At 35.9% G+C, this 23,423-nt stretch overlaps 1 protein-coding gene across 1 annotated transcript; it reads right to left on the bottom strand.

Annotated features, from left to right (window-relative positions):
* Positions 1 to 1,443: 1,443 nt before the first annotated feature.
* On the bottom strand, positions 1,444 to 20,135 carry LOC127871170 (visual system homeobox 2-like). Its single transcript, XM_052413906.1, has 7 exons — positions 19,694 to 20,135; positions 14,597 to 14,693; positions 7,972 to 8,095; positions 7,541 to 7,721; positions 6,808 to 7,022; positions 3,564 to 3,602; positions 1,444 to 1,527 (listed from the first exon to the last, which is right to left on the bottom strand). The coding sequence occupies exons 1-7, from the start codon at positions 20,133 to 20,135 to the stop codon at positions 1,444 to 1,446; spliced, it is 1,182 nt and encodes a 393-aa protein (XP_052269866.1).
* Between the last annotated feature and the right edge of the window lie 3,288 nt (positions 20,136 to 23,423).

The following is a 23,423-nucleotide window of genomic DNA, read 5'->3' as shown; positions in this document are numbered from 1 at the left end:
AGCACCCGTTTCTACTAACGTCGCCATAAAACTAAGGTGGGTTGGTCGCCTGAACTTATTCGTCGTTATTTTTTTAAAGGTTTCCAATTTTATAAGAATATGCAAACATCATCTTTACTTTTTTTAATCTTTGGAGTATGCAATGACATGCAGAAACCTTCAAAAACTCTATTTAACATTTTTTTCTTTTGGTAATGTAAGAGATGCGGCAGCAGTTAGATGACTGGATGCAAGCCGTGGACAAGAGAGGCTTACCTGGGAAGTACAAGGCTTGGATCTACCAACATGGAGTACTACAAAGACTTCTGTGGCCTCTTTTGGTGTACGACGTCCCAATATCGACTGTCGAGGCCATGGAGAAAAAAATTAAGCCGCTACATCAGAAGGTGGCTCGGAGTTTCAGGACGCTTCTCAAGTATCGGCTTGTTCAGCTTTGGTAGCAAGCAACAGCTTCCGCTTTCCTCTCTTACAGAGGAGTTCAAGGTCACCAAAGTCAGGCAAGTCATGATGCTGCGAGACAGTGCGGACGAAAAAGTCAGAGGAGCGCGGGTGGAAGTCAACACATGCCGGAAGTGGAGAGCAAACAAGGCAGTCAACGATGCAGAATCCAGGCTCAGACACAGCGACATCGTGGGGACAACTGCATCTGGCAGGTTGGGATGAGGATGTTTCACTAGAGCCAGAGGGAGTGCTGCATCAACAGCAATGAGGAGGGGGATGGTCCAGGGTAAAGTTCTGTCGACAGAGGTGGAGACAAGACAAGCGGCAGCCGTTGGAATGAAAACAAAACAGGGCAGTTGATTGAAATGGGAAGGGGTCCAACCAAGAAGTGTGTCTTAAAGTGACATGTGAAAATGGACCACCATAGAATTCTTTTTCTTCTACGCTCTGTTTACGACGTGTTGTATACACCAACCAACCTGGAAACTCACTGATTACCCCACCTGCAAGTTATGTGGCAGGCCAGCAAACCTAGAGCACATCATATCTTCTTGTAGAACAGCACTTTCGAGCGGGAGATACCGATGGCGACACGACAAAATTCTTAGCGAGATTGCAGCAAGCCTTGATGTGGCACGAAAGAAAAGCCATCAATGCAGACAATGCCAACCTTCATCAATTTCGTTAAAGAGTTGCTATAAAGAGCAACGAGGATGCTAGTGCTTCTGGAACTGACAGTGCCATGGAAAGTGTGAATGGAGGAAGCACACGAGAGAAAGAATGCCAAATACCAACCGCTACTTGATGAGTGCCGACGACAAGGAATGAAGACCTGGAACCTCCCTATCGTGGTTGGCAGTCGGAGCTTCGCCGGGCAGTCACTCTGGAAGGCCTACGGAGTACTTGGCATCACTGGAATGGCAAGGAGACGGGCACTAGCAGACAAGCAGAATCAGCATTACAATGGTTATGGCAGATGCTAGAGCAGCAGTGGACAGCTAATCATCCTCTGGTCAAGGTTTGATCACCCTCGGCCGGCGAACCTCCGAAAGATGTCGTATAAACATATACTAAAGAGGACTTCACCTGAAGTAGAGACTGATGCATGGGCATAATCCATTGTTTATAGGTAAAAAGTTTAAAGTAAATTAAACAAACATGATCGAATGAAGCATATTACGATTTCCCACTTCTAAAGTCATTTTAGTTAATTTAGCTTAAATGATCGAAACCATGAAAACCAAACAAAAAAGTTTAAGTGATATTATGGGCATCTAACAGTTTATGCGTGTCTATCGCAACCATTGTTTATTTTTGGTGTTTTCACTTAATATACACTTATATTTGTAAATGCAGAATCAACATATTTAAAAAATATCCCGGAAAGAAAAAAATAATGCATTTGAATATCAACCGTACTTTCGTTTGACGACGGATCATGCATGTACGATGTGAACCTAAATTTAGTTTTAGTGCAGATTCGTTCATACGACACAAAGACACAATTTTGTTTAACGGATCATTTCGGCTTAGAGGACTGGGTGAGTCACGTAAGAATACCGAATATAAAATATATTTTTATAAACAACTAGTAGCAAGATGAGTTGCAGATAATTGGTCAGTAACCACATTTTAACTACGGTTTCTAATTTGACCTGTTAATTATTTTCAGATCAATTCAAAAGTGAAAAATGCCCATAATATCACTTTAAGGGCCGGTACCACAAACTTGGGTTGGCTGGTTAAATGGAAACAAACAATTTTTTTACGCAAATGCATAAAGATAACGTCGGGAAACACGCTTGTTATAGTGGATTTCCAAATTATTCGTTCAAATTCGAACCAAAAAGTTTTCAATGCTCACTGAACTGACTTCAATATTGACAAAATATAGTGCATATAAATTCAGAACGTCAAATTTTAGTTAAATGCTCGGCATTGTAAAATTGACATTCTTTATTTCTGAAATAATATATTTCTACAACGAAATCAACAACGAGTGTCTAAAACTCACGTTTTTATTTTCACTTTTATTATTGTATATTATAATGTTTATCAACTATTCTAGTTATCGTCGTTATTACGGATGTACGTTGATTTTATTAAGTCCACATGTCAGTATACATTTTGTGTTGTGGTCCGCGAATGGCTGATAAGTCAAGTCCACTCAATGGTCCAAAAATGACTTTTACACGTATAGAAATGCACGCCTCTTTCATGACATTTGCTTTTGAGTAGTGATCTAAATTAAACATCTAAAACAAATTCCTTTTGGGTAGGATCTAATATTAACATCCTTTCAAGCGTCCGTTAATATTAAAAAAGCACGACGTATTTTATTTACTCCATTGGTGGTCGCTATACAACCCCCGGTAACCCGATATGATGTGAAAAGTTGGACGTGCTTGAAAAAATTTCCGATAAATTTTGCTGAATTTCGGTAAGGTAAGTAAATCCACTTCTATAATTGTTTAAAGACATTTTTTTATTAAAATATCTTTTGGTATATGCAAAGGAGGTATTATCATGTAAGTTAGAAAAATCCTGGTTATTATTATTTAGGATTTATTGAAATATGGCTATTTGAAGTCGGCGATGCAGGGATTTGTCGTCCCTTATTTAGCACTTTATTTACTAATTTCTTTAAAGGTATATGCCATTGAAAAAGTTTTTTGCACCGAAAATGATATCAACCAATGTCCCCGAGTAACATATCCGCCAGGGTTTCTTAAAAAAAATCGTATTGGTGGCGAAATTCGACTTTACATTCAACATGTTGATGAACAAATTATATGACCCGGTGCAGTGCCAAAGATGTCAAGATATGACAGGAGTGCGGTTCATTTATAAACTTAAAATTAATCGGAAACTGTATCAAGCACGTACAACTTTTCACATCATATCGGGTTTCCGGGGATGTATACATATTGGACAGAATAGGGTTCGTTAAATGAATAAAACAATTACAATCACATCCCTTCTTTCTTCACGCCTGTGGCACGTGGTCTGTTGGATATTAACAAGATTACTCGGTTGACCTTCCGCGCTTAAACAAAACTCGCGTAACCTGTCGTAAATTTAATAAATGTACATAAAATGCATGGAATTATATATTTTGGTACATGTAAAAGCAGAGTGTCTCCCTTAACTGTACCCAAAAGAGAGAACGATGGCAAAGGCAGCGTGTTGTGGCCATCTGAGAATTAAAGTCATTTCTCGGCTTGCCTACTCGACCGGATATTCAGCGGCAATCTCTATCTCATTGTCTGACAGAAAGAAAGTGTTTTTTTTAAATTGTCATCCCAAAAAATGTCAACCGAAAAACGTGCTGTGATTGTTACTAAGTTAATTCGGTGTGTTCTTACACACCTTACTCTAGTATATTTGCATCGTACTGACAAACTTTCCGCTCAACAACATTTAACTAGCGAGTGTTTACTTCAACAAACTGCGTCTTTGGGCAACGGAATTTAGGTTTTTACAGAATGATTGCGGTCAAAATACATATTTTCAACAATTTACCCCCCCCCCCCCCCCCCCGGTTGAACATGCACCGTAATTTCAACAAATAATAAAAATGCGGCCATTTTATAAACACAAATAATAATCTGTTAGTTGTATATTATTTCTAGTGTATAAAAAGTAGTACATCAATGAGCATACAAGGTCGTTAATAGATATGTCAAATATAAAAATGTCATTTTGGTAAGTTGTAAAATGCAAGCGTTCACGCGAGTTTTACATTAAACCTCGTTCCATGTTGCTCTCAGACATTGAAGGGTTATTCCATCGTGTGTCTTAAAATAACTTTGATTAAGCATTGATATGATTAATAAAAGTGGATAATTTTAATAAAAAGTTGAAAGTCACTATTCAAGCACAGAAATAAAAATATTCTAGCGGTATGAGGATGTATTGACCACATTAAAGTAAGCTTTATTTTGTTCCTTTTGGGGGGAGGGGGGTAGTTTTAAGTGTAGGAAGGGATGGTCGCTATAGATCTTTTCGAGACAATCGGCGGTAAACGTTAACTATCTGTGTCCTAACGCACATATAATGTTTAATCTCCCTTGGTCCATATAGTTCCTCGATGATTGTTTTGGTCGATGGAAATTTAACGAGTTTTTTACGCCCACGTTTTATTTTACACCATGCTACGATGGTGCAGTTTAACCCATTTATGCCTAGCGTCCTGAAAAAAGGACATTGCAAACAGCGTAGACCCAGATGAGACGCCGCATGATGCGGCGTCTCATCTGTGTCTGCGCTGTTTGCTAAAAGGATTTTCAGTAATAAATATTCTAAATATAGAAATAAGTATACTAGACATCCCTAATTTTCGAAATAAATTGATCCAATTTAGAAGGATGGGAGAGTCCATTGGGCATAAATGGGTTAATCTGGAAACGGCAAGGATATTCTTTGAGCATTACTCAAACCAGGCAATCTTTGCGTTCATGAGAAAATTTGCATTTCAACGAGTTTTCTTTTGTATACTTTGTAATCGCTGCATATTCACTCGAATAATCGTGTTCGCTATAAAGTTATTGCAATGGAAAAAATGTAATCGTTTGTCGAGATCTGCCTTAAGTGTTCTTTTCGAAATAAGCCCACACGTTAGTAGGTAAATCATAACGCATAACGCACAAATAATGGTTGATTTCCCATGGTCGATATGGTTCCTCGATGATTTGCGAGTTAAAGTCGAATTAATGGTAGTCTTTATAACAAGGTATAGGACAGTATTAAATAAATATCATATTTAACAACTCCTGTTCGGAACGATGGTGAAAGAAATTGGTTGAACATTTATTATAGATAAACATTAAATCAACAAAACAAATATAAATAGGAGAGTGAACGAATTTTACCTGCACAAGGCTTAATGCCTTTGCATGTAAGGTCGGAATGCACAATTGTAATAATGACATGTTTTGTTCATAAAATAAAACAACAACATAACTTCTGTAAATGGTTTGCAAATAACAAGATCAAATTATAAAAAGATCAGCATATTTTCGGTAAACAGTAAATATGCCAGAAGATATTATCCCAATAATATAACTAGATATCAACAGACCTACGTTTTATAAATGTAGCAAAAATTAGTCACATACAAATTGACGTTCACTGTGTGAGTTTTTTTTTTCAATATTATGTATAGAACATTTAAGTTAAGGTATTAAAATGCTTAATGACAGCATGATTTTAAAACTTAATGTTGTTCATGTATCTTGTCAAATGCGCATGTCATAAAGTTTGCAACCACGTAACAACATATAAATGACTTGGTTTTGTAACAATCGCTGACATATACCTAGCAATTACTAACGGTAAAATTACAAAATTACAAACGATAGTGAACCAATTTTGTACATGTACATAGTATAACTTTTAACACACATAAACAAATATTATGCTCTTGTACTTATATAACTAGTTCACAATTATTTTCATAACAGTAAGTTTTTACAATATATAGCAACAACAAACCGTTCGTAGATAAAAAAATTACATGTTCAAATTTCATCTATTACGGAAAGCGAAAACATTATTTATACAGACATTGTATAATTAAATTACAATTAAACAGTGGTGTTATTCGATTGCTTGATAATAAATGACATTTTTACTAAATTGGTTGCAGCACTTAGGTTTGTTCCATATAATATCTATTTTATATAATTATCGGGTGGATAATGATGCAGTTGCTTCTGGGGTTTAAAATATTTGGGTGTTCACTGAATGTGCCGTTAAATATAAATATATTACATATACACGTTATTCTAATAATGTTGATACATGGAAATGTTATGGATTATCGAAAAAAGGAAATAATTGATGGATGCTCTTGAAATTTTATAGGGGGAGAAACTATAGGCTCTCGATATTATAAATACTCGTCTAGAAAAAAGGTCAAGATTCTGTTTCATTGAGGAATGCAAGCATTCCGTATTATAAGATCACTTGTCCAGGTACCAAACGGAAACACTGTGTATGATCTTAACTGGGATATGGCTAGTTCTCCTTAGCTCATGTCATTATCATAATTATGTTCAAGCATCCACTATGACCCAATGCGAAGAAAATTATAATTTAATAATAAAATTAATAATCAAAATGCAACATTCGCAAATAAATTCACGTGTTTTCGAATATTCTACATGTTTAAGGGTGGATATGGATATGTTTAATAAACTTCAATGTTTAAAGTAACTCTAAGATACCAGCTAACTATAGGTGTGATAGTTGCTTCGCACATTCATTGCGTGGATCAGAGAATAAGCTTTTATAGCCGGAATCGTCTTTATCCACAGGAACACTACCATTGTCAATACCGTTCTTCTCATGCCTCTCAAGCAAGTGTTGCACACTATGTTCTATGGCCCTTGCCCTCAAGGACGCGATGCTCTCAGAGCGTTTATCATTGCCCTCCGCCTGACCACGCGGCGTCTCAAAATGTCCTTTTTGCACCTCCTCCGGGTGGAAATGAGGATGAGGAATCTCACTGTTTACATGTTTGTCGGGCTTATCGTCTACACTAAATGTTTGCGCTGCTTCAATAGACTTTTTGTGCATACCTGAAACGTAGATGGATATTGCGTAAGCATGAATAAAACGAAAACTTTCTATTAAATTATCTCAATTTTATCTGTTGACTTCTCTGTTTGCCGTTTTGATTTTTTTAAATGCTGTTGGAAACTACTGAATACTTGTTAAATACGTTTGACCATGAAACAGTAATCGTGCGTCATCGTCCGCAACAGCATCGGCGGATACGCACGACTAGAGCGGAACGTGGGTCTACGACAATGCCACCGCAGTATTAAGTAGAATTTATTATAAAATTATTGTTAAATAGTATATAGATGACCATATCGATTTTATATACATATTGTAAGGATACAATAACCATGCACTCAAAATGTAACAGATGCCTTTTAAATGGAAGTAAAATCTAGTAACACAGATCTGACCTTGTATAATAGCTATGCAGTATATGTCGTTAATTATTAAGACTCGTGCAGTGATTTTATGTAAACATTTTTTAAAGGTGGTTTTTAATCGTTTCACCTACTTAAAAGAATTCACGTCTTACTCAGAAGCCACGGTGCACATGAATCCATCACGCCTTCTTTCGCACTTTTCAAAATAGTTTCCGGAAGCGGAAGTGAATGTCGTACCATCGCTCCGTACAACCCGTATTCGGCCATTATGCTAGACCTACCCCAAGTCTTCTCAGTTTTTCGCCATTTTGCTCTACGGTTTTGAAACCAAACCTGTAAAAAGGTTTTACTTATTAAGACTATGTACTCAACGTAAACAAAAGGTTTCGTGAAATGCATTGATTGAATGTGTGATTTTTTTAATTATCTACCAAAAACATTTATGTAAGATCATAATTCAATACTGGATACATGACCGTCAGAAGGAGAGATCGACAGACCTATGGGTCAACCCGACCCGAGTCAACCACACTATTCTTATGTCAAAATCAAAGGTGTGCACATAATTATGATGAGTATCTACCTGTATTCGGTCCTCTGGGAGGTTGGTTTTCAGCGCCAGCATCTCTCGGGCGTACACATCCGGGTAGTGGGCGTCCTTAAACGCCTTCTCCAGCTCTTCCAACTGCAGGCTCGTGAAAATCGTCCTGAAATGGGAGTTAACTCCTGAATGTCGCCTAAAAGGGGAATGAGTCTTGAATATCGTTTTGAAAATGGGAAATAAGTCTTGAATATCGACGTGAAATGGGGAATACCTCACGAAAACAGTTCCTAAATTTGGGAAAAAAAGTAAATATTGTCCTGAAATTGAAAAAAAGCTTCTAAACAAAGACCAAAAATAAGGGAATGTCTCGTGAATATTGTATAAAAATCGGTTATTTCTCGTGAATAAATAGTTTCCTGAAATAAGGAATAAACCGTGAATATTGTCTTGAAATTTTGTACAACTCGTGCATATCGTCCTGAAATGTTATTTGCAAATACTATTATAAAATGGGTAATTTCTAAATTTGGTCTATATCGCCTAAACAAATGCTTCACTGTTGTATATCACCTTACATTAACAACAGCTTGTGAATATCATCCTGGACGAGGAATTACTCGTGAATACTGCCATGAAATGGGGGATAATGCGTGAATATCCATCTTCATTAAGTGTTAGCCGATGCAAATTGTATTTTAGTTGGTAGTATATAGCGAATGTCTTCCTGTTTAGGCTATAGCTCGTTAATATCCTTCTGTAACGGCACGTGCTTGTTGACCAAAAATGTTTCAAATTTTGTTAATAAAGTTCTGAGAAATAAGTATTAAGTCGTGAATATTTTCCTGGAAAAATATTTTGTTTTTCAATTATTTTTTCAATAACTAATTTCCGACAAATATAATATTTTGTTGGAGAATGCGTCGTTAAAACGTCGTCCTAAAATAAGCAACTTATTTATTTCTACTAAGCCATTTTGATTTCAAAAAGCAGTTATCTGCAAAAGGCAAACGTATGGTCAATAAATCACCGTTTCAAAGTTTGCTTGAATGAAAATTAAAAAGGTAGATAATTACATGTTCAACGTTGCATATTTCAGATTACAAGGTAAAACACATTCTTGTATATTTAATATTTATTACTAATCGATAAAACATGAAGATTTCAGAATACAGATCCATAATAGTTTTTTAACCCATTTATGCCCAATAGACTCTCCCATCCTTTTAAATTGGATCAACTTATTTCGAAAATTAGGGATGTCTAGTATACTTATTTCTATATTTAGAATATTTATTACTGAAAATCCTTTTAGCAAACAGCGCAGACCCAGATGAGACGCCGCATGATGCGGCGTCTCATCTGGGTCTACGCTGTTTGCAATGTCCTTTTTTCAGGACGCTAGGCATAAATGGGTTAATTTATAAGAATTCGTATGAACGGAACGTTAGGTAGAAATTTAAATTTCTGTTTGAAAAATTAATACAATTGTTTTTCTTAATATTAAGTCAAAAAGAACTACAAAACACAAAGGATTTAGCATCGCATGTATACTTTTCATTAGCAAGTCGAAGGGAGTTACTGACTTTGTACTTTAGCTCGCCGGTCAATGTTCCTACCTTTCAATCTGGCGAATATAAACATATTCATTGATGGCATGTAAAACATAATGATGTTAAATGCACAGACAAATTTCATTGTGGCCTATGTGTCAACATACACGTGACTTTATGACGTATTATGCTGTATACAAAACCACTGAATGGAAAGCCAATCTGTAAATCCTTTAACCATCATTTTCCGCGTAGCATCACCACTTTCAATACCATCATAAGTAGCATCATCATTAGACTACCACCATGACTTACATCATAATTATCGACAGCACCAACATTGCCATTAGCATCGCTTTTTTTACCATCCTCGAATTCATCATTATTTTGGTAATTTCCGTATGATCAAACTGAGCAAATGAGGAAAACACAATCCTACTCTAATCGTAATTACATTCCTACCACCACCACCACCACCCTCTTCAATGCAATCAATATCTATTTCAAATAAATAAAGAAAAAATGGATAATATCCCGTTTATTTGAATTTCAATGTTTAAGAACAATAAACATCTTAGACTACATAGGTAACTTGCGAAGACCTATGGTATTTCCCTAATCAAGTGAGTCGCGTTCTGAGAAAACTATGCTTAATGCATGTGCGCAAAGTCTAGTGTCGTCCCAGATTAGCCTGTGCAGTCCGCACATGCTAATCTGGGACGACACTTTCCGCTGTTATGGTATTTTTAGCTTCAACGAAGTCCATCATTACCGAACATCAAGTTTAGGCGGAAAGTGTCGTCCCTGATTAGCCTTTACGCAAAAGCATTATACCCAGTTTTCTCAGAACGCGACTCAATTATAGAACAGTATTTCTGTGCCAAGATCTACTAAAAAGGGAAAGCACCATGCGTCGATTTCTGGACTAAGAATAGCGTCACCTTTTTAAACATTTTTGGCAGCCTTTACTAAAAATGTTAGTTTTTATCAAATATTATTATCACTGACCGTTCATCACTATAACTGAACCGTATAAATGATAATATATATATATATATATATATATATATATATATATATATATATATATATATATATATATATATATATATATATATTCTTATCCTAAAATAGTCAAGTTCCTATGACTGTTTGCCCTATTATTAATATAAATTAATTCGTTCAACAAATATAACGTAAATCTGGACATGTATAAATGAAAAATGTGTTTACGTGTTGGCAAGCAATATACATGTAGAAGATGCGTTTGTGTAGCAAGCACGTGCAATGCATAAAGCGGAATTATTTATTAGAAATAAAACAAATAGATACTTTCTAAATAAAGGCAACTATAATACGAAAAACATCGATAAAGTTTGAAAACAGCTCCTACAATGTAAGATGGAGTCTGGCTGTTCTCAAGAATGGTTCATTTTTGACTGGATATGTCAAAGACAGTGTACAGGAATCTGCGAGATTATTTATTAAGAATTTCTCCAAAGCCATTAAAGACGAATGCCTTTGAAATTTGATTCTATTATATTGCATGCATTTTAATCGAACTGATTAGCTGTTTATTTGTTTAATATCTGATTGTTTGCTTATATGATATAACGTGATAAATGTTTTATGTAATTTGTTTCTGCTTTGTTTTGTTAAATAAATGCCTCTGCAAAGCATGAAGAGAATGACATGAAGCATAGGCTTAGTGTCGATGGCATAGGATATAACATGCAATATAACTGTAGAGAACGCTAAAAATATTAAAAACGCGATTAATCACCGCATCATTATGATATTAACAAAGCTGTCACGACACGTGTATTCCCGGAGTCCACACGAACCCCGTCATAATATTCACCAATTATCGTCACCAATTATCGCTAATTAAATTAATTTTTAAAACAACGAAACTCCCTGTGGACAGCTTGCAATTAAGTCAATTTGTTTTCAAAGCTCCGGTTTACAAAGCACTATTGCCCGCATCGGTTGGCATTCTTACGGAATCGAACGTTTCCCGAGGTCAAATTCGCTATTTACGATGGTGACGAGCGCTGATTAAATGACCTTAGTCGTTTCACAGCGAAGTAGCCCCTTGATACCTTACAATATTATTAGCTCCATTAAACTTATCAGGCCTTTGATATAAATTCCCATATCATCGCGATAGCTTCTTCTCTAACGGTCGCCGCAATGAATTATGTAGTTTTTTATGACTTTTCTAAATTAGTCAGTTATAACTTTTAGGGATTTGGTGGGGGGGGATAGGAGCTGCATTTGGGTGTATGCATAAAAGGGCGATGTCGAAAGGCCTATACACTTTTCTCAGATATTATAATCGAAAAATATATCAGTCACTTGATAAGTAGTAGTATTTATTCAAAATCTTGTTTATAAATATTTTTTTAGATATTTTATAACCCAATATAATATGAACTGTCATCCATACGAACGAATGTACACAAATATGAATTACAAATTAAATAATTACAATACATTAATATAAAGATTATAAATAAATATATAAATAAAGGTATAAATAAATAAATAAATAAATTTAAAAAAAAAATAAAAAAAATAAAAAAAAAATAAATAAATAAATAAAAACATGTTTGTGAAGCGGTGTTTTGTAATAAGTTTTAATATATGAGTTGATAAATCGTGCTTTCTGAAATAATCTTCAACGACGGCTTATTTCATTCCTATCTCTTATCTGCGTAAGATGATAGTTCCAATACTAACATGGTAGAATAATGCACTAATTTGCGTTAATTAACAAACATAAACTTGCAAGGGTCAGCTATGCGGCTGTGTATAAATGAAGCCCGTTAGGAAAACAAACACTGTGTTTATGCACCCGGTTTATCCGGCCAGTTATCTGTCGGCTCGTATTGATTGGCAATAAATTTACCACAAAAAATGGCGTCCAGTGACTGACCAAAATCATCTAGATTTCAACGCAACTAGTAAATACATTTTTTTCCGATAGGTATGCTACATGAAGTCAAAGGCAACAGGTTTAGAATGTTTAAATAATGTTAGAACTCGTTTTACGCCAGCGACTCTAACGAATTTATTTCAGTACTGTTTATTTTACTGTGTAATTTGGCATAAATATGAATCGCATCGTTGATGTATATTCTGCACTGTCAAAATATGAGTAAGTTAACCCTTTGCATGCTGGGTAATTTGTCGTCTGCTAAAATGTCGTCTGCTGAATTTCTAAAATTAGCATTTTCTTTGATTTTTTTCAAAGAATACTATCAGAATAGCAAACAGTTTGGATCCAGATGAGACGCCACGTTCTGTGGCGTCTCATCTGGATCCAAACTGTTTGCAAAGGCCTTTAAAATTCAGCTCCAGCGCTTTAAGAGTTAACATAATATGATAGGTATTTAAGCATTAATATGACTACGGAACGGACCATCACAGTATTTACAGCGTCATCAGCACTTCTCGTGCTGCCTCATGTATAACATGTCAGAACAAAACGCATTCATAACTATTAGATGTTGAAACATCATCATGCAGTTTTCATACATTGTCGTGAACATATATATATATATATATATATATATTTATATATATATGACTAGCGCTTTGGGAAAACGAGGCATAATGGTTGTGAGTAAAGTGTCGTCCCAGATCATCATGCACAGTTTTGTCGGGTACAGGTAATTCGGGGACGACTTTTTCCGCTTTTATGGTATTTTTCGTTTGACGGAAGTCTCTTAATGCCGAAATCTAGGCGGAAATAAGGGCCCCTGATGAGCCTGTGAGATTTGCAAAGGCTAATATGGATCGACAATTTACGCACCTGCATTAAGCCCCATTTGCGCAGAGAGCAGCTCATATTCCAGTGAACTAATTTACTGCAAGTGTGTCACATGTTATTATTATGGCATTCGGTTATAAATTATTGCTGTATGATATGGTATTACATATTAAAAAAACTCTTTGAACAAAATGAATCCAATATGCAATATAATTGGTGATAGCTATTCAATTATCACCAATTGTTTTTTATGCAGACACAACAAATATTATCAGATTAACATGAATTGCATTTTGAATAAACTAGGATATCAGAATATAAAATCTAAATTGTTATAACAATGAAAATGAAGTGGTACCATTTATTTGCCTTTTTAACGCATGGCATCAATGGCAAAACGAACACTGTAGGATACGTAATAATACTCAGATAAAGAATTGTTGCCGACATAAATCGGAATGATTTGCCTTAATATCCCCAGTGGTTTTCACCCTGCTTTCTGTCGTGAATTAGAAACAATTAATTAGTGGACACTATAGGGAAATTCAATGTCAGTATTTAATCGAGAGATTTTCAAATTGACGTCGCGAACGTGAGAGAAATTATAGCTGAGAACGGTCCCATCGGACGTCTTTATAAACTGGATGATGCTGTTAAACATCAAAGGCTGCACGCAAATCAAGCAATTATTGGAAGACACGAGTTCCTTCCACATTCTACAGGCGGGTGGGTTGCGAATCGGTGGGTGATGGAACACATGAAAGTCTTCCACACTCTGAAGGCGAGTGGGTGGCGAATAGTTTGATTTGTTGTTTCTTGTTGTTTCACTTATCCCCAATCAGTATATCAAACTGCTTGAAAAATAGGCTTATAAGTGGTATTGTATTGTCTCAAAAGCTTCTTATCTTGTTGGTGTATGATATTGCTTCAGATAACTTTCCTTTATGATTAACCCATTTATGCCTAGTGGACTTTCCCATCCTTCTAAATTGGATCAAGTTATTTCCAAAATTAGGGATGTCTGGTATATTTATTTCTTTTTTTAGAATATTTCTTACAGAAATTCCTTTAAGCAAACAGCGCAGATCCAGATGAGACGCCGCAGTATGCGGCGTCTCATCTGGGTCTACGCTGTTTGCAATGTCCTTTTTTCAGGACGCTAGGCATAAATGGGTTAAATGTATGCACTTGCTTGAAGATTTCGTTATACAAGGGACCTTTCATGTGTTTAAGTTTTAAACTATGCTACTTTGTTCTTTGTTAATAGAAAACATTGGTAGGACCGGTTATAATAATGTTCTCATAAATTTGTGGCCAAATAAACATTTATTATTCGTACCTGTGTCGGCGTTTCTTTTTCTTCTTTTTGCCTCCACCCATAGAGTTTGTCTCCGTAGAGTCCGAGCTCTTGTCGCTGGCAAAACTCGAGTCTAAACCTACAATAAAAATAGCGTTGAATTAAAAGAATCAGCCTAAGCAATCGTGCAAGCTGTCGCGCGAAAAGACGGACTGACAGACACTTGCACAAATAAAGAGATACAAACACCCACCGTCTTTGATCGTCCGTCCGCCTTTTTCTAGCACTGACAATGAGAGACGCTACTAGTGCAGACAGTTTTGTTCAGTTAAAACCTGTTGATGGAGCTTTCAAAGAATAAAAACTTACAAGCGGGCGTCATGAGATTATACACACATGGCTTCTTATTTACCCATTTATGCCCAATGGACTCTCCCATTCTTCTAAATTGGATCAATTTATTTCGAAAATTAGGGATGTCTAGTATACTTATTTCTATATTTAGAATATTTATTACTGAAAATCCTTTTAGCAAACAGCGCAGACCCAGATGAGACGCCGCATTATGCGGCGTCTCATCTGCGTCTACACTGTTTGCAATGTCCTTTTTTCAGGACGCTAGGCATAAATGGGTTAAATGAAATGGCTTCAACTAGCCACTTTAAGTATTTACAAGAACGACCATCGCAATATAAAATTATGGACATCCAGTTACAAAGTACAGATTTTGATTATACTAATTCACTTATCTTACAAAATATTGCAATTTGTGAATAGTCTTTATACAGTATTTTCAATTATAAAAAAAACCAACGTTACAAACATCAGAAGAGACTGAAAGATATCGTGCCGTTTACGAGTGCTGTAGTTAAGACAAGAGGTATGAAATAAAAATTGAAAATTGCGGTTAAATCCTAATTAACCCATTTATGTCTAGCGTCCTGAAAAAAGGACATTGCAAACAGCGTACACCCAGATGAGACGCCGCATGATGCGGCGTCTCATCTGGGTCTGCGCTGTTTGCTAAAAGGATTTTCAGTAATAAATATTCTAAATATAGAAATAAGTATACTAGACATCCCTAATTTTCAAAATAAATTGATCCAATTTAGAAGGATGGGAGAGTCCATTGGGCATAAATGGGTTAAATCCTAATTAAGTCGTAATGCGTTAATTTACTTATGACCCGAAGGAAGGTATTTTGAATCGTTCAGCAATTCAAACGTCTTTACTAATAGTTCAAAACAGTGTTTTATAGTTCTAAACAACGGACATGAAAAGAAACCTGTATATTTGTGTGCTGGCATTTGGAACCACATATGATTTTCAAATGATTGTTCACAGATATTTGTCTATGTTGAAGTATATCGTGTTATTTCTAAGTTTGATATGCCAAAATTTAAACAAAGGAACTTAACAATTCTTTTCTAATATCGACAAAGAAGTTGTTTTTAAAAAGTTAATGAAAAAGAGATTCGCCCAAAGCAACCATTTACTCCCGCTTTAACAACTAATACAGGCATTATTTTAGTACGCACAATTTAATTTATAGAAGCGACCCACGTGTTGTCGAAAAAAATAACGCACAGTAAAATAATTAAGAACGCAAAATAAACGATTGTGTTGATTTGATGCTATTGTTTATAAAACCAGTACATTCCTAAGTGCATATTGTTTTTTCCACATTATATAAAGTATTCCCTTATTTATAGAATCAGTGACAACTGTGAAAATGGTCAATCGATCCTTCAGATCTCTTTAAACGAAGAGAGTGTTTTTCCTTACCTAAAGTATAAACATTCATACATAAACACATAATGTAATGTTTTAAATAATGACGTTTTTCCATTTATAAACAAATAAAAAAAACAAGTCTGCTTGTTACACTTTATATAATTTTTCAAGTATTGCGTGATCTTGTATTCGGAAATGTGTGTCGCTGTTTGTTTTTTTCTCGTTTTTGTTTCTTATTCCCTTATCTAATGTCATTATCAGAGGGGGTAATCATGTGATGAACTAAAATCAACATGGCGACGTCCATGTAGTGACAGGTATGTTAGCCGTTTTATACCCTTTATTACTTGTATTATTTTTTAAAATGCTGCTCAGTGTCCAGTCATGTCAGCAAGAAGTGATTTGCGTTTATTTCATATTAATATTCGTGATATATCTCGACCATACTCGCTACGAAATTTCGTAGCAGGATCTCAAAATTACAGCTACCGCTAAGAAAATTCGTACCGGGTACAAAATAAACGCTAATCACTTTCATGTTCATATGGCTGGAAAGTGAGCGGCATTTAAAAAGCGGCAAATGTATTTCAATAACTTGAGTTATTTGCAACTATAAAGTTCTTAACGGTGTGTTTACATTCTGTCCTGCCCATGTGTAAACCCCGTTGATCCCGCACCCCGTAATTATAGTTAAATATTTAAAGTATATATAGTTTATCAACCATCAAGTTATTTTCAGTGAAATTCTATTTTATTGAGAAAAACATGATACACGTGTAAGTTCAATTTCTTATATTTTATGCATTAAATATTTGTATTTTATATGTTGTATAAAACATGTATTGGATAAGACTTGAATAAACTTGAATAATACGTGTAATATGAAAATGGGACAAATGTACATTAATTGGCTATAAATGGCAAATAATTGGGTAAAAAGCGGGATATAAAATATTGCATTCACTGTATCCAACGCATGGTGTTACAAATACATGTTAATTAAGTTTGACTTAGTGATCGAGTTACACATTTCTAAATCTGTCTCAGAAAGTGTTTGAACTCATCGTTAACGCAGAACATGACTAATTAGTGTTATTGTATTTGCGAGAATAACAGAGTCGCGTTCTGAGAAAACTGGGCATAATGCATGTGCGTAAAGAGTCGTCCCAGATTAGCCTGTGCAATCCGCACAGGCTAATCAGGGACGGCACTTTCCGCTCTTATGACATTTTTTCGTTTAAATGAAGTCTCTTTTTAGCAAAAATCTAATTAAGCCGGAAAGTGTCGTCCCAGATTAGCCTGTGCGGACTGCACATGATAATCTGGGACGACACTTTACGCACATGCATTATGCCCAGTTTTCTCAGAACACGACTCAATACGTCCTTGAGGACATGGTATGTGATACCCCTATATGTTTTTACTACATGAACATTGTTATTAAAGAAAAACATTTAGCAAATACGGAAGGTGTTTCTAAAACATGTAAATACGACCACTTTGCTTTATGTTTAGACACTATGCTGTTGTTTTTCGGATAGCTTGAAATATTTTTGTGAGAATTGTTAACATTCTGGTTTATAAAGAGACTCCTCTCACCCGTGTATTTTGTTAATAAGATATTTTTAAAACGTCTTCAAAATATTTGTATGATAATAAGTTTATCGAATAACCAAAATAAAAATATATATCCATCGTATTTTTAAGGCATATATATCCTAAGGTGGGTTTATTTTTCAGTTTATGAGGTCATTCTGCGCCCGAGGCTGCATTATGTGAGGACCCGTAGTTTGTCCGATATATACTACATAATAAGCTAATAAGAAACACGAAAGTTGGAACGAGATTTGAATTATAAATGCAATTTCCAGCAATGTGTGTTTTTACTTAAATATATATCAATTTTGGTATGGCTTTGTGCTTGGTAGCAGGCTGCCGGAGTACCCGGAGAAAAGCCCACCTGTCCGGTATGGTGACCACAAACCAAACTCACATGCTTACGAGCTCGGGGTTCGCCTAGGTGAAAAGCGCATGAACCAACGATTGCCCTAATCGAACAGCCCCTTCATAAGGTTTGTACGATGTTTCTCATTTTCAAAAATAATATTATATTTTAATAAGAATGAATTTAACCCATGTATGCCTAGTGGACTCGCCATCCTTCCTAATTGGATAGATTTATTTCAAATTAAGGGGTGTCTAGTATATTTATTTCTATATTTAGAATATTTCTTACAGAAATTCCTTTAAGCAAACAGTGCAGAATCTGATGAGACGCCGCATAATGCGGCGTCTCATTTGGGTTAACGCTGTTTGCCAAAGCCTTTTCTTCTAGACGCTAGGCATAAATGGGTTCATGATATTCCTGGTACACATGTTTCTTTTTATTGAGAGCTGAATAAAATGCTTAATTTTTATTGTTATAAAAGCGTGTAACTTGGTAAGCACTAGTTCGAATCCTACTTGAGTATAGGAAAATACATCAGCCGTTGCATATATTGTTTTGGTAATGATTCCACAAATGCAATTTATTTTGTTTCTTTATCAATTTACTTTTTAGATATTTCCCTTTAATGATATTCTCTTACATTATGTTACATTATTCAGTATATAAAAGCCTTGTAGATGTTTGTACCCCAGGCTGATTTTTGACCTAATCCATTGCAAAAACAACACTATGCTTACTTCAAGTACTGATGAGGCGATATCTTCATTGCTGTCAGAATGCTTATGTGCATATGAATAATTATAAAGCAGGGTGCTTTTACGCCAATAGAAAATATACCGGCTGAATGTATAATCCAGTATGCACAATTCATTATATATATATTTAAGTGCCAAAACATAATTCTTGTAAAAATACATTTTAAACAAGACTATTGTCAAGCAATATAAGTCCCCTACCGCCTCCACCATTGTCAGAAATTCCAGATTTTTTTAAATATATATTTGTTACCATAGCAACAAGCATTTTTGACGTAGGAACAAAATGAAATGACGTGCATAATGTCCATATTGCCATCTATCCAGGTTTCATGTTTCATGAAAATATATTAAGAACTAACAATGTTATCACAGGATCCAGAAACCCACAATTTTCAGCAGTATTTCTAGTCTATGTGTTGCCATAGCAACCAGAATTTTTGACGTATAGAACGAAATGAAATAACGTGCATAATGTCCATATTGCTATCAATCCATGTTCCAAGTTTCATGAAAAAATATGACGAACTTTTCAAGTTATCGCAGGGTCCAGAAAAGTGTGACGGAGAGACTGACAGACTGGCGGAGCGCAAACCATAAGTCCCCTCCGGTGAAACCGGTAGGGGACTAATAATATACCCGTTGTACGCGTATCTGCCATGTAAATCACTTGTAAAAGACGCAACTGTTTTAATAGCATACCCGATGATTTAAAGTCTGCCTTTGAAAGTTCAGTTCCGGGCGACGACGGAGGAGCCGGTGGTGGAGGCGGAAAGCTAAATAAGCCGTGACCAGAACCGGCGAACGCGCTCATTAGGTTTGATTTCCAGCTGAAATACGGGAACGCGGCGGAATTGATTCCCGGCGCCATGGATGTCAGTGCCAGCGACGGCGAAAGCGACGATGCCAAAAATGCCGACGCCGACAGAAATGAGTCGGTTGAGACGCTCGGGGTAGACGCAGAAGGTCGACATCTGTCGGCGCTGTTGTGGTTGTTCAGACCTAGGAGTTCCTGAATCGCGAAGGAGTGCCTCGGTGGCAGAGGAAGCGGAAGTGCATGTCCATGGAGTCCCAGGGTCGCGGACGCGGAATGTCCCGTGCCAAGAGCTGTAAACGCGTGCGGGCTGGGTGCTGCAAAATTCATGTCACTGACTTATACGCGTAAATTCCAAAAAAAAAAATAACACGTGGAATGTTTTTGTCGTATTATTGTTGTATTGTTCAATTATAAAAGATTATCACTTGTTTATTGAAACACCGTCGTGATCAAAACTTCCGTTTGTAAACAATTTATTTTTCAAACCAGTCATCTGAGACCGCGTCAAATAGAATGTAAAGCAACACCATAATTGTTTAAATACGGATAACCGCTTGACAAATTACTGACTATCGATAGTTGCTGCAGAATTAAGAGTTCACGCCATCCACCGTCGAGCAGCTTTCTGATTTGCCAGCGCCTGCACGCATGTCACTCAAACAAATAAGCCAATGAGTCTGCACCCTCTAGGCGCTTTTTGATTAGCTACTGTTTCATTAACCAAGCCTCCCGTCGAATAAGATCAAAACGGCGTAGCGCGGACATAGACAAGTAATGACACCGAAGAAAAACAAAAAGAAATCAAATGGATTTTTATTAGGAGAGTGATTTTGCTTTAAGAATGCATGTTACTCTGTTTTTCAGTAAAACAAAATTTCGGACAATTTCTTTTTCAGTCATCTGATATATAAAACCAAACATTACATAATTCTGACACACAGTTAAATGTGCAATACTAAGTTTGTGTTAATTTATTTACATTTTGTATGGCGGCGAGTATATCGATATTTACTAGTAAACTTAACGAAATAACACGGCTATAAAAATCATTTAAATTATCGGCCGTTCTCCATAGATATAGTTTTGTTCTTAGAGTTTGTTCATCCGTTCGTAAAACGTGAAGTTAAATTAAAAATCAGACAACTGATATACCGGTACACATAGGGCTTTCGGCCAGGGCACTGTAAAACCCCTATACCTACAAGCAGTCATAACCAAACGCAATTTTCTTGTAAAGGTTAAATGAACAAACATAAATATTTATCCATACATGATGTATTTTTCTGCTATCATTTTACATAAAATTAACAAATTTTGAATATATTATCCAACAAGTATCATTTTATTCCACTTTGTTTTGTTTTGGTTGATGCATGTATTTTCATGACCAATACACCTTTTCATTTTCAACAGCTCCCCTTTTCTATACCTACGACAACTCCACACGCATTCGTATCGTGTGTCGGCATATATTTCCCTTCTACAATTCAAACAGCAAATGTATTAGCATGTGTACAGGTATGTGTTTATTTTTATATATTTTCAAATATACATTTAAGCCATGTATGCCCAACGTCGAGAAAACAGGCCTTGGCAAACAACGTAGACCCAGATGAGACACTGCATGATGCGGCGTCTCATCAGGGTCTACGCTGTTTGCTTAAAGGAAATATGAAGTTGACATGATGTCCGCCCTGTGATCGGGATTTCGACTTTGATACAGATTTAGAGAGAGTTTGCAGAATATCTCTGTTAAACGACAACAAATGTCTGGCTCTTCATGTCAAGCCGACAAGAAGTATTCTCTAGAAGCCTATGTCTTTCGAAAAAATTGAAATCAAGAAAGGATCAAATAGAACTCAAATACATACTCCCCACTACCTACAATACATACATTTTCACTGTTAAAAAGAAACACCATTTTACAAATGCATGTTAAACCAAAACTAAATTTCTCTGTCTTCCAAAACCGAAGGGGAGAGAAACAAATAGACTGAAATAAAAAACTATTCATCAACAGTTATTTTTATATTGTATTAGTAGTCGAAGAGTTTGAAAACATTTGGGCCGTGCTCTGTGAAAAGGAGGTTTAATGCTTACGCGTAAAGTGTCGTCCCAGATAAGCCTGTGCAGTCCGCACAGGCTAATCAGTGACGACACTTTCCGCTATATGTTTTTTTTCGTTTCTAGGTTTCTTTTAAGCGAAAATATAAGTTTTTGCGGAAATTGTCGTCCCTGATCAGCCTGTGAGGACTGCACAGGCTAATCTGGGACGACACTTTACGCACATGCATTGAACCCCTTTTCACAAAGCACGGTCCATTTTAATTTGTAGAATTAAAAGAATTAGTGGAAATTGGTATTATAACAATTATCTGGCAGAATGGCCATGGCAAGTACGCGACTTTGATGTCTGCACTAACCCGACGTATCTAAATCAAAATTAAAGCTTTTAATCAAACTTTCCTCTCGAATAATCATGTTATTTTTTCCGTGAAACGATGTTTTCCACTGGAGTATCCTATAAACGGTTCCTGATGTGGTAACGCCGAATATCAGTCATCCGATCTTCAGCTAATGTCATTGATAAAACATAATCAGAATAAAAGCTAATGCTTTAAATGTAATTGTAAACATAAAACACACGCCGATTGATTAATTGTGAAGTAATGTCTAAGTTGTGTTCGCTTTTCTCGGTTGGACACAAAATGTTTTGACTAGAATGTGAAAATAAACGCCATTCTGGGTAACATATTATACGGTACTTAGGATATGCTTGAAAGAGGTTTATTTGCGTGCCTTGTGGCATCAAACTTATACGACTAACGAGGGGAAAACGATTGTTGATATTGTTAACAAGTAAAAGCACAACAACGTTTTACAGTTATACTTAAGCCAAGGTACAATCAATCTCAGATAGACTAACACTAAAGAAATGTTTATAAGCGGTATCGTTTATTTCTTTGTTTCTCAAAACACTAAAGCAAGCGACATTTTTATCATGTAGACGTATATTGCAACGAAAAACAGCAATATACATTAAGAGTTGTAAATTCGGTTTGAACACATTACCCCATTATTGCTAAACATATGGAAATTGAGACCTAAACACACCTTCTTTAGAAGTAGTAGTAGTAGCAGTAGTAGTAGTAGTTGAGAAAAGTAGTAGTAGTAGTAGTAGTAGTAGTCGTAGTAGTAGTAGTAGTAGTAGTAGTGGTAGTAGTAGTAGTAGTAGTTAGTAGTAGTGTAGTAGTAGTAGTAGTAGTAGTGAAGTAGTAGTCGTAGTAGTAGAGTAGAAGTAGTCGTGTTGTTGTTGTTGTTGTTGTTGTAGTACTAGTCGAAGAAGAAGTAGTAGTAGTAGTAGTAGTAGTAGTCGTAGTCGTAGTAGTAGCAGTAGTAGTAGTAGTAGTCGTAGTAGTAGTTGTCGTAGAAGTAGTAGTTGTAGTAGTTGTAGTCGTAGTAGTATAGTAGTAGTAGTAGAGTTAGTAGGTAGTTAGAAGTAGTAGTAGTAGTAGTAGTAGTAGTAGTAGTAGTAGTAGTGTAGTAGTAGTAGTAGTAGTGGTAGTGGGGTGGTGGTGGTGGTTTGGTGGTGGTGGTGGTGGTGGTGGTGGTGGC

Source organism: Dreissena polymorpha, chromosome 3, assembly GCF_020536995.1.
Source record: "Dreissena polymorpha isolate Duluth1 chromosome 3, UMN_Dpol_1.0, whole genome shotgun sequence".
NCBI classification, from domain to species: domain Eukaryota; kingdom Metazoa; phylum Mollusca; class Bivalvia; order Myida; family Dreissenidae; genus Dreissena; species Dreissena polymorpha.
The sequence above is the reverse complement of the archived record's forward strand: the minus strand, read 5'-3'. Positions and strand labels throughout refer to the sequence as shown.

What these genes read in the sequence shown, in the direction of transcription:
- LOC127871170 (XM_052413906.1), bottom strand. Translation starts at nt 20,135, where the DNA reads ATGAATTTTGCAGCACCCAGCCCGCACGCGTTTACAGCTCTTGGCACG. An exon ending in GGCAGACTTTAAATCATCGG is followed by an intron (nt 14,694 to 19,693) that starts GTATGCTATTAA and finishes TTTTTATTGTAG; the next exon opens with GTTTAGACTCGAGTTTTGCC. An exon ending in ATGTGCACCGTGGCTTCTGA is followed by an intron (nt 7,023 to 7,540) that starts GTAAGACGTGAA and finishes TCTACGTTTCAG; the next exon opens with GTATGCACAAAAAGTCTATT.